Source organism: Sciurus carolinensis, chromosome 8 (genome assembly GCF_902686445.1).
Source record: "Sciurus carolinensis chromosome 8, mSciCar1.2, whole genome shotgun sequence".
Taxonomy (NCBI): domain Eukaryota; kingdom Metazoa; phylum Chordata; class Mammalia; order Rodentia; family Sciuridae; genus Sciurus; species Sciurus carolinensis.
In genome coordinates this window covers 122,146,099-122,158,686 of record NC_062220.1, presented here as the reverse complement: position 1 = coordinate 122,158,686, position 12,588 = coordinate 122,146,099, and the positions used below count along the sequence as shown (strand labels likewise).

The window sequence follows — 12,588 nt, the reverse complement described above, 5'->3', positions numbered from 1 at the left end:
GGCACTCTTGAGTGCAGAGTTGCCATTAGGGTCCCCCACGGTTCTCCAAGGCCTACCAGGTGCTCCTCGACTAGGAGAGACTGCTATTGGCATCTGAGGGGCTTTAGGAGTACCCCCAGTGGAGGACTGCTGATTGCCTCTGGAGGCTGCTTGCCTACTTACAGGACATTATCTGTAGCTGGAGGCTCAGAACAAACACTGTGAATTTTGCCAATTTACAGAACACTCCCAACAGACTGCACTCTCTTGTCAAAGCATGGGGGTAACTTCCTGCCGTTTGTAGTTGAGAGGTCAGGGATTACCCAGGGCCCCTCAGCCAGATCCATGACCTCATCTCACAATGTCAAAAGATGCAGACCTCACATCACCTTGTGTTGGGGGGCCTGGATGATGCCCAGCTGGATGGAGTACATGTGTTGGGGTGAATGATCAAGAACGGTATCTGATGCAGTGGAAGCAGGGTAGGATTCTTACCTGGGGACCAACCCTTGGCCCTCAGTGAAGGCGGCTAGTCACTTATCTTGTGGCTTGGACTTTCTCTCTGTGAGTTCTATTCTAGAACCCAGTGAGCTCTGGTCTTGATCATATGAAGTACAGGTAGGGTGGGATGTTTGGGTGTGTAATGGCAGGTGAAGTCGGGTGCTGGGTCTCCCAGGGAATGCGAGCGGTGGAGCTGCGTGTTGAATCCAGCGCCTGGGGGCGGGGGAGGGCCCTGCGCGCAGGCGGGGTTAGCAGGAGGGGCGGGCACAGAGCTCAGAGCGGTGGCTGCGGTGGCGACAGCAGGTGGGTTGCAGTGGGTTTTGCGCGGATGGGCTCAGGTCTGAGAGCAGGTGAAGGCTCGGATTTCTGGGCAAAGGGTCGCGCGTAGCTGGCTGGGGCGGCCGCGGTAGCCGCGGAGGCTGAGTGTATCAGCGCCAGCAGGTGCACCCGGTCTCTGCTCCGGATCCGGGGCTCAGGGCCCAGGGAGCCCCTGCCTCGCAGTGGCGAGAGCTAACACTCTGGCCCGGCAGGTGAGGGTGATCGCCACCCTTTGAGGCCAGGTGGTCACTTCAGCCCCGTCCCGGGCTGCACAGCTGCTCCTGTTCCGGGTATCGACGTCCTGGCCCAGCTCCCAGGAAGCCTCCCATTTCACCTTGCTCTTGGATCTCAGACCACTGAGCTCTTCCCAGACTCTGCCTTTCTGGGGCTTCCTCCTCCCTACCCTCAGGAGTACCTTGCTGGTATCCATGGGCTTTGCCTTACCCCCTCCACTGCCCTAAAGGCAGACAGGACCTCCAGGCTTCCTTGTAACCTCCTGTCCTCTGACCCTGACTCCTGATCCATCCTAGCCTTCCAGCAGGCCCATGATGCAGGTGTCCCAGGTCCCCAGAGCCAAGACAAGGAGAGCACTGGGGGTAAGTAGTACAGAAGGAACTGAAGGTTGGCTAGTACCTGACTGAGTACCTTGTCATTGCCCTCTGTCTGGCCCTACTAGGTACCAGTGGCTAGTTTGGTGCTCCTCTTAGCCACCCATTATGGCCTGGGGACTGCCTAGTGCTTCCATCCTGGCACACTTCTGCCAGAAGCTGAATCGACTGAAGCCTCTGGAGGAGTCCAGCATGGAGACATCTCTGCAGCGCTGCCTGTCCACGCTGGACCTGACCCTGCTGGGTGTGGGTGGTATGGTGGGCTCAGGCCTCTACGTGCTCACGGGTACAGTGGCCAAGGACATGGCGGGCCCTGCTGTACTCTTGTCCTTTGGTGTGGCTGCTGTGGCCTCCCTGCTGGCAGCCCTATGCTATGCAGAATTTGGAGCACGTGTACCACGCACAGGCTCTGCATACTTATTCACCTATGTGTCCATGGGTGAGGTGTGGGCCTTCCTCATAGGGTGGAATGTGCTCCTAGAATACCTCATTGGGGGTGCTGCTGTGGCCCGAGCCTGGAGTGGTTATCTGGATGCCATCTTCAGTCATGGCATTCGCAACTTCACTGAGTCTCAAGTGGGTGTCTGGCAGGTGCCCTTCCTGGCCCGCTACCCAGATTTCCTGGCTGCTGGCATCCTACTTCTGGCTTCTGCTTTTGTCTCCTGTGGAGCCCGTGTTTCCTCCTGGCTGAATCACACCTTCTCAGCCATCAGCCTGATTGTCATTATCTTTATCATCATCCTGGGCTTCATCCTGGCCCAGCCCCACAACTGGAGTGCTGAGGAGGGTGGCTTTGCACCCTTTGGCTTCTCTGGTATTATGGCTGGCACTGCCACCTGCTTTTATGCTTTTGTGGGCTTTGATGTCATTGCTGCCTCCAGTGAGGAAGCCCAGAACCCACGACGGGCTGTGCCCATGGCCATTGCCATCTCCCTTGGTCTGGCAGCTGGTGCCTATATCCTTGTCTCCACTGTACTAACCCTCATGGTGCCCTGGCACAGTCTGGACCCTGACTCAGCACTTGCCGATGCCTTCTACCGGCGGGGCTACAGCTGGGCTGGCTTCATCGTCGCAGCTGGCTCCATCTGCGGTAAGGGGCCCTTTTGGGTAGGGTGGGAAGGAACAGGGCAGTGGGGTCCTATCCTGAGCCTCTCAGAAAACCTCCGTCCAGGTCTCAGTCTTACCAATTGCATAATGGGCCTGGTAAAGGGCTAATTATTGGAGACTTTCTCCTAGGCTTTTTGGAGGGACTTCTCCTTTGGGGCTCCTCTCCCAAAATTGTACATAGAATGTCAATTTTGGGCTTGTACTTACAAACCCTTTCCTTGGCAATGGGACTCAGTTTTCATCAGATTCTCCAATGGTCCTATGACTTAAACTGGAGTGCCCCATTCCTGGTGGGGAGGATGATAATCCAGTACTCCACACACAATCATACTGAAAGCCCAGACAAACTCATACCCACGTCTCCAAAGGGGCCACCTATGCCCCAGACCCCAAAAGTGCCCCTTGATGGGCTTAACCATCATAATGACTATTGCCCTACCCTCTGCTACAGCCATGAACACCGTCCTACTCAGCAATCTCTTCTCCCTGCCGCGTATCGTCTACGCCATGGCTGCAGATGGGCTCTTCTTCCAGGTGTTTGCCCGCGTGCACCCTCGGACACAGGTGCCCATGGTGGGCATCTTGGTATTTGGTGTCCTCATGGCTCTCCTGGCACTGCTGCTGGATCTTGAGGCACTGGTCCAGTTCCTATCCATTGGCACTCTACTGGCCTACACCTTTGTGGCCACCAGCATCATTATTCTACGTTTCCAGAAGGTTTCTCCACGCAGCTCCCCAGGCCCAGCCAGCCCTGGCCCCACAGCCAAGAAATATGATTCCTTCTCAGACCACATACAGCTAGTGGGTGCTACACAAGCCTCAATTCCTGAGCCTGGGCAACTGAGACCAGCCCTGAGGCCCTTCCTGGGCTTCCTTGATGGGTACAACCCTGGAGCTGCTGTGACTTGGGCACTTAGCATCCTGGTGATCTCAGCCATCACCCTGGGCTGTGTATTAGTCTTCGGAGACTCCGCCTTGCACCTCCCACGGTGGGGCTACATCTTGCTTCTCCTGATCAGCAGTGTAGTATTTCTGCTTTGCCTCCTGGTCCTCGGGGCTCACCAGCAACAGCACCGGCAAGACACTTTCCAGGTACCTTCCCCAGTCAGGACCTGCTCAGTCTTAACCCAGCCAGCTCCCTTTGCCCCTTCCTCTTCTGCCATTCCATAATGAACAAGGGCTCATGAGGTTGGGGAGGCCAATTCACCCATCCTCACCCTGTCCATCATTCCTCATGGTGAGGAAGTACATTACCTCCAAATTTTCCAGAGTCAGACACAGGCTCTGTGAAATTGCTGTGAAGTCAGACTCTGGACTGGCAGGTCTTTCCTGCTGCCGATCTGAACCTTGTCCTTATGCCCACAGATCCCCTTAGTGCCTTTGACTCCAGCCTTGAGCATCCTCCTCAATATCTGCCTCATGCTGAAGCTGAGCTACCTGACCTGGCTGCGCTTCTCCATCTGGTTGCTGATTGGTGAGTGGGGGTGAGGCTGGGACACCCAAGCGCGCTACAGTGGGAGGACAAAGAAAGCAGATAGGTCTGGGACCTATCCCTCAGGTTCATTCCAACCTTGCAGGACTCACTGTGTATTTCGGCTACGGCATTTGGCACAGCAAAGCGAACCAGCAGGACCCACCAGAGCTGACCACCACACGATATGTGGTATTCCCCAGCGGCAGCCTGGAAGAGACAGTGCAGGCTGTGCAGCCCACTAGCAGGGCACCAGCTGAGGAACCTGGCTGCATGGAGTAGCTGACCAGTCTGTGAGGCCAACTCATGCTTATTTTGCTCTCCCCATCTCCTCAAGAGGCCAGAAGAGCTGGGAGCTGCTTCTGTCCAGGGCAATTTGGGTTCATAGTTCTGCCCAGTCTGATGGTTCTCAGGACTTTAGGACCCTAACCCAGTTACTACATTTTTCTGGTCTTCAGATAATGGGTCTTGGCCAGTGTTGGTACAGTGGACTCTTTGCCCAACACCTTCCTGTTTCTGATCAATTCCAGCCATCTGGGTGGGTGGGTAGGGTGGGCAGGGAAGAGGTTGCAGTCCCAGGAATTAATAATAACTGTTCAGCCAGCTTTATAGTCAGCCACCATGTCCATTGTGGAATTCTCTGTGCTACTGAGTCCTCACTTGCCTTTGAGAATCAGGCAATTGTCAAATCCATAGCAAAGACTAAAATTTCTACAAAGGTCACCCTGGGACTACCCTGAATCAGGGACACAGCCAGGCCTGGGTGCAGGGATTTTCCCTCAGGCCAGTACTCTCTGCCTGGCTTAGAGAGAAGGCAGGGAGGCAAATAGGGGATCAAGGAGCAGAGCCTGGCCCTCAAAGAGGTTGCCTAGAGAAGGTAGTGGGGTTCTAGAGTTCTCTTGGTTTTTCAGGGCTCCCATAGAGCATAGCATATTCCTGAGGCCTACCTAGGAACATCAAAGCACACCTGCACACAGGCATATATCCCTTTGGGACAAACACACCCTCAGGCATATGCCTGCATGGCTCACATGGATATCCTACACGCCCATGTGCAGACTGAAGCAACAGCTGTTTCCAAACTCAGGCACAGCCCACAGCTCACTTGTCTCTCTCTGCACACTCTGCCAGCGTTTTGAAATGAAGACTGGAGATGGTGCACATATGATTAATTCACATGGATGTTCACAGATGCATAAGAACTTGGGCTTGCCCTCACTACCTTCCAGTCCACTTGGTGGATTATGGGAGCCCTAACCTGGGAAGGACAGAGTTCCAAGAAAGGCCCTAGATCCACACTATACCCTCCACTGGGGCTCCCTGACTGTCCTATGCCTACTGTAGTTGCATCCCCCTTCCCATTTTTCCTTGTAAGGACCACATAGGAAGCTTCTGGCTTTTGCAAGCTTTACTCCAACAGTGACGTCAGCTTTCTCTGGACCTTGAGAACAATCAGGAACATGTGATTCACCTCTGATAATCAGGCTTCATGAGCCATGCCTTCCCAGTCTACCCCTTCGGAGCCCACCTGCCCGTGGAACTACTGCCCTGGGGATTGAGAGGCAACAGGGACCCCCAAGGACTGAGGCCAGATGACTCCAGGGGCTAGTCCAACTTCAGCCTTAGCCTTGACCTTCTCATGATAAAGGCATCCATTATAAAGCAACCCTTCACCTCCCTTAGGTGAGTATTCCCAAATCCCTGCCATACCCAGGACCAAGAGAGGTCTTGGTTCCTGCAGCCCTAATCCTCCCATCCTGACCTTGGGCCCTAGGGAAAATCTCCATCAGGCAGAATTTAGGCCCCCCAGGAAGATTACACAACCAGAACCTGTCCAGCCTTCAAGGGACCTCAGTGTCCTCTATTAGGGACATTCCTTACAGCCACTGTTCTCTGCCTGGGGTCAGGGTTAGGGCCTCCTGCATACATATGCCTCAGGCTAGGGTGGGCAGGTACCCAGACAGGTTACTAGGTATGACTTAGATGGCAGTAAATTCCAGATATACAACCTCCCTACCTCCAGGACTCCTGGGAAACCTGTTGATCAGATTCCAGGGGGTTAGGCTGGCTGATCTCCAAAGGAATATTTAGAAGAACCCAAAGACTCAGTGCCCACCAATTTAGTCCCATTGTCCTCTTCTCCCTGTTTCAGCCCTTCAAAGCCCAAAGACTGTCACAGGGAACTGACAGGTGGGTGTAAGCTGAGCATATGTGGGACCTCTTTCTATGATGTAATGACGATGTCCCAAACTCACCCCACCTCCATGGCTTGTGTTCTACATATGTCTCTAAACAAAACTGGCTTCCATGGCTACCCTACTAAGGCTGGACTCAGGAGGGAAAAATCTTCCTGGGACTTTAAGAGTTAAATTATCCCTCCATTCCCTACTCCAGTTCTGTTAGACTTCTCATCCTTAAGGTCCCCAAGTCAGGACCTCCATCCTTCCCAGCCTCCAACCCCCAACCAACAGGGAGTGCTATAGGCCTCAGGAATAATCAGAGTGAGTCCCAGAGCCCAGACAGAACCACTCCAGCAACCATGTCTGGCTCCCAGCAGCAGCAACCATGAGGGCAGGTGCTGGCACTGTCTAAGGCACCTGGGCAGTGGGGCTTGATGGTGTGAAAGCCGATGTGATCCACTCAGGATTGGTAGCCTCCTTTGGTGCTTTTGCCTAAAGACAAAGACAGCAGGTCAGGGATCTGGCCAACATCACCTAGAGCAGAACCCAGTGTCGAGACAGAGTGGCCTCAACTCTGGAACCCAGGCAGGCCCTCACTCACCTCCTCATACTTTGTACTCCAGTAGAAATGGGCTTCTCTATCCACATACAGTAGCAACAGGTCACAGAGGAAGGTGATCTGGGAGAGTCAGGGCCCACCATGTCCTGGTTCCCCAACTTCTCCTGCCACCACCCAAACCCCACACTGAGATACAACGTGCAGGCTCAGAGGGCTCTGGCAGACCCAGGCAGGTGCTCACTGTAGCCAGAGGGAGCCTATCCGTGGTAGTTGTACTTACCACACCTAGCCAAGCAGCTCCAGTGCCCACTGTGATGGCTGTGGGGATGAGCCCAAACTTCCCTGCCTGAGAAAGACCTGGGCTGAGCTTCTCAGGCCATGACTGTTACCTCAAGCTTCTTCCAGGCCCATCTGCCTGCCTTCCCCATCCCCTGGATCCACCCCTACCTGCCCAGTGACAAGAATGTCAAAGCGGATCCCGTAGAGCTTGAGCAGGCTCCGAGCTTCCACACCTGGGGCTTTCCACCAGTGACTGGCTGTCCTGGGGGCAGGAGAGAGGGCTCTGGTGGTCTGTGCTGCCCATTCCCAGTTTGGGCTGGTTTTCCCAGACTTCCATTTTACTTATCTATTGGCCCCATAAATCCCATGACCAAGCCTGAATCCTGGGTCTTAACCCAGCATAGTTGCTAAGGACATAGGGAAAAAGCAAACCAGGACTGGACCCAAGGAAGCTCCCTGCCTGATCGGGTGTGGGGGTCTCTAAATAGACATCAGGAATGGGAGGAGTGAAGGGTGGGCAGTGGGATGAGAGGAGGAAGGAAGGGTGGAAAAGGAGGAACGAAGAGTGAATTTGGAGGCAGGCCCAGTACTATGAAAACCCTGAGGCAGGAATTCACTTTCCCCTGGGAACTGGAAAAAAATGTACCTGCAGATAGTTTCCCAGTGCTCAAGGAGTTCTAGAAAGAGAAAGTAGGGCCAGCGAGAACCCACGGGTGGGAGGAACAGGACAGGAGGGGAGCCAGCCCCATAAAATTCCCAGCCCTCTGGGGAATTTTATGTGAATTGTGAGAAGGGACATAATTCCCAGTCCTGATGGCTATGTGCACACATAGGTGTTTCTGTGTGCACACATAGGTGTTTCTGTGTGCACATCAAGGTGACACTAGGTGAGACAGAAGGATTCAGGGCAGGGGGAGGTCTGTGTAGGAAGACAAAGACATGACAGTAAGTGCAATTTAAGACCCTTGAGTGATTCCTGAATTGGAAAATGTAAAGGTTTTTTTGGGGGGGGTACTGGAGATTTTAACCCAGGGGTGCTTTACCACTGAGCTACATCCCCAGATTTTTTTGTTGTTGTATTTTATTCTGAGACAGGGTCTCATTAAGTTGCTTAGGGCCTTGCTAAATTGCTGAGGCTGGCCTTGAACTTGGGATCCTCCTGTCTCAATCTCCCAAGTCCCTGGGATCACAGTGTACACTGCCACAACTGACTTGGAAAATATGAATATTTAGCACATTTTTGGCACATCTAGGGAAATATAAATATTAGATTTAATCTGTTAGTGTTCAATTTCTTGGGTATGACAATAGAATTGTGGTCACATGGAAAAGGTCCTCGTGCTCAGGATCGTGTTAAGAAGGGTGAGTGTCTGTCTGCCATTTTCAAACAGGTTTTTCATTTTTTTTGGTGGTGGAGATAGTGCTGCTGGGAGTCAAACCCAGGACCTTGAGTGTGCTAGGTAAGAGTTCTGCCACTGAGTCACACTCACAACCCAAAATAGTTCTGTCTGAAATCTATCTAAATATATCCAGCTCACTCTAACCAGAAAGCAACCATAGCCCCCCCGCCCCCGCCACACACACACAAACTGGTAAGGCCCCGGTGAAGGGTATATGGGTGTTCACAGTACTATTTTTTCTTTGAACTTTTCTTTAAATTTTTTTTGACAAATTTTAGGTGGAAAGAAAACAACCGCCCCCCGCCCATGCCATGGAAGGAAAATGCTGGAGGCCAGGTGGGTGGAGAAGGAACCAGAGTCTAGAAGTGGAGAGTCCACACTAAGCAGAGGGTTGGGGACATGGGATGGAGGATTCAGGAAAAAGGCTGAATGAAACCTGTGCTGGAGGATGAGGAATTGAGAATATCCTCTCTTGCCCATGGGACCCCCACTCACAAACAGAGTGGAGTATCCAGAGGACTGGACAGGTGGTAGTCTGTCCTCACATTGGCCTGTGAACAGCAAGTAGGCACTAGGAACTGTGGGGGTCATACCTGAAGTTGTAACTCCTCTCCTGCAGCTGGAAGGAGTAATGGGGCCAGCAGTCAGAGCCCCCAGTATCCAGGTCACAATCCCAGTGGACGCTGATGCCCACAGCACCACCCTGCACACACACAGCACATCTCTGTTGACACAGAACTAGGGAGTGGGCCCAAGACCCTCTCCATTAACCCTTAAGGAACCCTGTCTCCAAGAACCCACCAGCAATGCCAGGTCCTCAAAGTCCCCACCAGCTGCGGCTATAAGGTCTCCTATGCCAAATACTGGGCAGTAGGGGCTGGAGAGTGCATCATAGCGACAGTGCTTGAAATAGGCGGTGTCCCAGGTATCTAAGGCATTGGTCCTGCAAGGAGTAGGGATAGGGATCCGATGATCTAGGGGGTCATGGAGGACCTGGTGTTAGCTAGCACCTGCCCACACTCACTTAGAAAAGTTGAATTTGCTGAAGGTGACAGTGTTTTTGATGAACAGCGTGAAGTTCTTGGCCTGGATCAGCAGGGGCCTCCTGTAAGTAGAAGGTACAATGCTAGAATTTTGCCTGTGCTATTGCCTTGCTCTGAAAGTCAGAGGAGACTTACCTGGGCACAGTACCACTCTCCACTGGACACCAGCTCTGGATCTCACAAGTCCTGTGGGTCCCGTTGAACACCACACACTGACCTGTTTTTATGCCTTGAAAACAAAAGATGTACTCTAGGCCCTCAAATCTCCATAGGGCCCGGGGAGGACGTGGAACAGAGGGTTGTTAATAGAACCACACCCAGAGTCCCTTCCCACCCTCTGCCCTGGTAGAGGTACTGAAAGACAGAGCCTACAGTTACCATGGCTGTGTGTCCCTGTCTCCCCTTCAGGACAGTCTTCATTGACCCAGCAGTTAGCCAGTGGGATAGAGGGGTGCTGAAGTAGACAAGAGACTCCAGTTACCAAGAGCCCAGCAGGGGTGCCTTCCCTCAACCCTACAGACTTCTCCCCATGTTAGCTTCCCATGATACCCTGGGTTTGGAAGCACACGGCAGAAATGTGACCAAGGACTGGTAGAGGAAGTAGGAACCCACTTGGAGGCTCTGGCAACCTTACCTCTGGGCATTTGCCCTGAACTTGAGCTGGCGTCACAAGGAAATTGGTGACCAAGAAGAACACGTTCTCTCCCTAGGAGGCAAATCTCAAGGTTGATCCCTATTTGGTTCCCTCACCTGTGGAGGCCAGAAACTGACAGCCTGGTTTTGTTTGTTTGGGTGGTACTGGGAATGGAACCGAGGGCTGTGCACATGCTAGGCAAGCACTCTACTGCTGAGCTACATTCTCAGGTTTGGAAGTCTAGTTTTTGAGGGGAGAGTTCTTGGCCCAATCTAGTAACCAACACTGCCCCTCAGGAAAATACCTCTAGTGAGGCAAGTACAAACAGAAAGCTGGCTGGGTTTCTGGTCATTTCTGCACCCAGGGATCCTCATGCCCATGTTCATCTTTTAATTACCATTTTATTTCTCACATTCATTCTCATTCACTCAACTGGAATTTTCCAAAAGCTTCCTGCTTCTAGGCACTAAAGACAAAGAGGTAAGTTGAAGAGAGGTGGACCCCTTATCATATGCACATCAGAGCTGGCATGGCAGGGGATTGGGGGAAGCATATGGTAAGCTTGGCCTGGGGTCAGAGTGGCCAAGGACATGCAGAGGTGCTGCTCCTGAGACCATGGTGCACTTATGGAAAGGAAGAGAAAGGCTGGGCAGAGGGAAGTGGGGCATGGCAACAGTTAGGATATGGAGGGACTTGATGGTCACCATCATGGGAGAGGAGCCTTCCCTGTGCAGGGAGCAGTGGTTGAGGCTCTGATGATGTTAAGTGTAAAAGTTCAGCCTGGCTGCTTCATGTGTACACCTGAGGGCAGGGAATAGGGGGGAGAAACAAAGGGCCCACTAGGAGACCAGGCATGGTAGACGCTGTGGTGAAAAATATTGGGACAGGAAGATATGTGGTTTTAGCCCTGGTGGATGTCACTGCTCTCATTAGATGAATAGAAGCCAGAATGCCAGGAGAGGTAAATGATTTATCTTGGGACATAGAAGCTGGAATCAGCTTCTATTAAGGCAGGTGGTCACTAGGGCTATAATTTGACCATCAGTGGAACAGAGGTGTAAATTGGGAATATAGGCCAGATGGGTGGAGGGATAAGGGAAATAAGAAGGCAGAGGAGGAGCACCTGACAGTGGTGCCTCAGGTGAGGAACCTTAGGCTTTGGACCCAAAAGCCCCTCCCATCTCACCCTCAAGCTCAAGCCTTGAGTCCCAAACACCACAATCCTTTCCAGATATGACCTTTATCAAGGAAGTTCTTTGGCTTGGCCTCCCTTCTTGTTCACCAGGAAACCTCCTACACAATTCCCAAAAGTCCCATATAGGCAGATCTACATGACCCTTCCAAAACCAGATGCCCTCTGGCATTACATGCCTCTCTTGTGCATAATTTGTATTACAGCTGTCAGTAGGGGAAGGACTCCTGCCACCCGCAGCAGTGCTAGGAACTCACCTGTGGTGGTTTCACAAAGTCAGCCACGTCCCATAGCCGGTTCCCAAGCTCCTTGATCTGAGTCACAGAAACCCCTTTGAGTTTGGTGATGACAGAAATCTGGGGGTCCAGGTCCCGTTCTTGGTAGCCTTTTTTGGCAAGGAGGGCCCATCTGGGGAGTAGGTGATGAACAGTATGGTATAACTCTAGCAAAAATGAGCAGTGGAGGAACTGGATCCTATAGGCTCAATTCCCTCCCCATACTCCATAGGCTCCCAGCCCAGCATCAAAGGCTTCTGACTTCTCTCCACCTTCCCCTGTCATCCCAGATAGCCTGAACAGACCAGAAGCTCTGGACAATGAGTGGAGAGTCAGCGTCTACCACAGTGACTTTTACCAGCCAATATCCCTACCCCTACCCCAGCTAGACACAGCTCCCTCCTTAAAGACTCCTCTGACCCCCAGCTAGAACTGGTGGTTTCTCTAGGGCGCCTCAGTGCTCTAGCTCTCATAAATGTCAAGGACAATACCTCCTGCCTCATCAGGGTGCCTCCTGGGCAGGGATGGGGCTGATCTTCCTATGCCCAGAGACCAATATGGGATTAGGAATAAGGCCCTGGGAAGGAAGCAGGAGGGCAGGCAGGAACACAAACCCAGATATTGTTCTGAAAGTCTCTGAATGGACGAAGATTCCCTCCTTCTGCTTACTCCCAACCCTGTCCCAACCTGCCACCCCACCACCAGCAGCCTAGCCCCTGAAGTGCCAAATTCAATACCCTCAGCCCAACAGGACCAGCCATAATCCCTTCAGTCAATATGGCCAAAAACTATTCTCTTACCCCACCACGTAGGCCACAATCCCGAGCTGTAGCAGCCTCTGCAAGGCACCCACCCTCCAGTTCCTGGTCATCACATACTTCTCTGTCTTGTAATCCAGAAGCCCCCAGCTTGTTGAAGTCCCTGAGGAGCCCATGCCCCCAGTTTCTGCTGGCTACTGGGGCAATGAGTCAGCACAGCAGCTGCAGCAACAACTGAACCGGAGGCAAAGAGTGCGTCCAAATGGGCCAGGCCAGCTGTTGTT

General features: G+C 52.7%; 3 protein-coding genes across 11 annotated transcripts in view; 2 read left to right on the top strand and 1 right to left on the bottom strand.

The window, feature by feature from the left end:
• The first annotated feature begins 750 nt into the window (after positions 1 to 750).
• Positions 751 to 8,261, top strand: Slc7a4 (solute carrier family 7 member 4). Of its 2 annotated transcripts, none has more exons than XM_047560446.1 (5): positions 751 to 783; positions 1,475 to 2,496; positions 2,965 to 3,605; positions 3,879 to 3,987; positions 4,091 to 8,261. In XM_047560446.1, the coding sequence occupies exons 2-5, from the start codon at positions 1,515 to 1,517 to the stop codon at positions 4,264 to 4,266; spliced, it is 1,908 nt and encodes a 635-aa protein (XP_047416402.1). In that variant the 5' UTR covers positions 751 to 783; positions 1,475 to 1,514; the 3' UTR covers positions 4,267 to 8,261. The 2 variants fall into 2 exon arrangements, with proteins under 2 accessions (XP_047416402.1, XP_047416403.1); XM_047560447.1 differs by lacking the exon at positions 751 to 783 and adding an exon at positions 1,329 to 1,394.
• P2rx6 (purinergic receptor P2X 6) lies at positions 5,064 to 12,580 on the bottom strand. 6 transcript variants are annotated; one of them, XM_047560450.1, is made up of 12 exons: positions 12,425 to 12,580; positions 11,529 to 11,679; positions 10,080 to 10,151; positions 9,824 to 9,899; positions 9,581 to 9,674; positions 9,427 to 9,507; positions 9,204 to 9,345; positions 8,996 to 9,105; positions 7,171 to 7,264; positions 7,004 to 7,069; positions 6,766 to 6,843; positions 5,073 to 6,656 (listed from the first exon to the last, which is right to left on the bottom strand). In XM_047560450.1, the coding sequence occupies exons 1-12, from the start codon at positions 12,478 to 12,480 to the stop codon at positions 6,573 to 6,575; spliced, it is 1,104 nt and encodes a 367-aa protein (XP_047416406.1). In that variant the 5' UTR covers positions 12,481 to 12,580; the 3' UTR covers positions 5,073 to 6,572. The 6 variants fall into 6 exon arrangements, 4 of the variants coding, with proteins under 4 accessions (XP_047416408.1, XP_047416407.1, XP_047416406.1 ...); XM_047560448.1 differs by having other exon boundaries at positions 5,074 to 6,656; positions 12,347 to 12,569; XR_007109767.1 differs by having other exon boundaries at positions 5,064 to 6,656; positions 6,766 to 7,069.
• The window catches only part of LOC124990413 (tubulin alpha-3 chain-like), a 32,501-nt gene continuing 28,474 nt past the window's right edge, over positions 8,562 to 12,588 (top strand). For all 3 annotated transcript variants that reach the window (XM_047560442.1, XM_047560441.1, XM_047560445.1), the window contains exon 1: positions 8,562 to 8,738. In XM_047560442.1, coding sequence (XP_047416398.1) covers positions 8,714 to 8,738 — 25 coding nt within the window. In that variant the 5' untranslated portion in view covers positions 8,562 to 8,713. The remainder of the gene's footprint in view (positions 8,739 to 12,588) is intronic.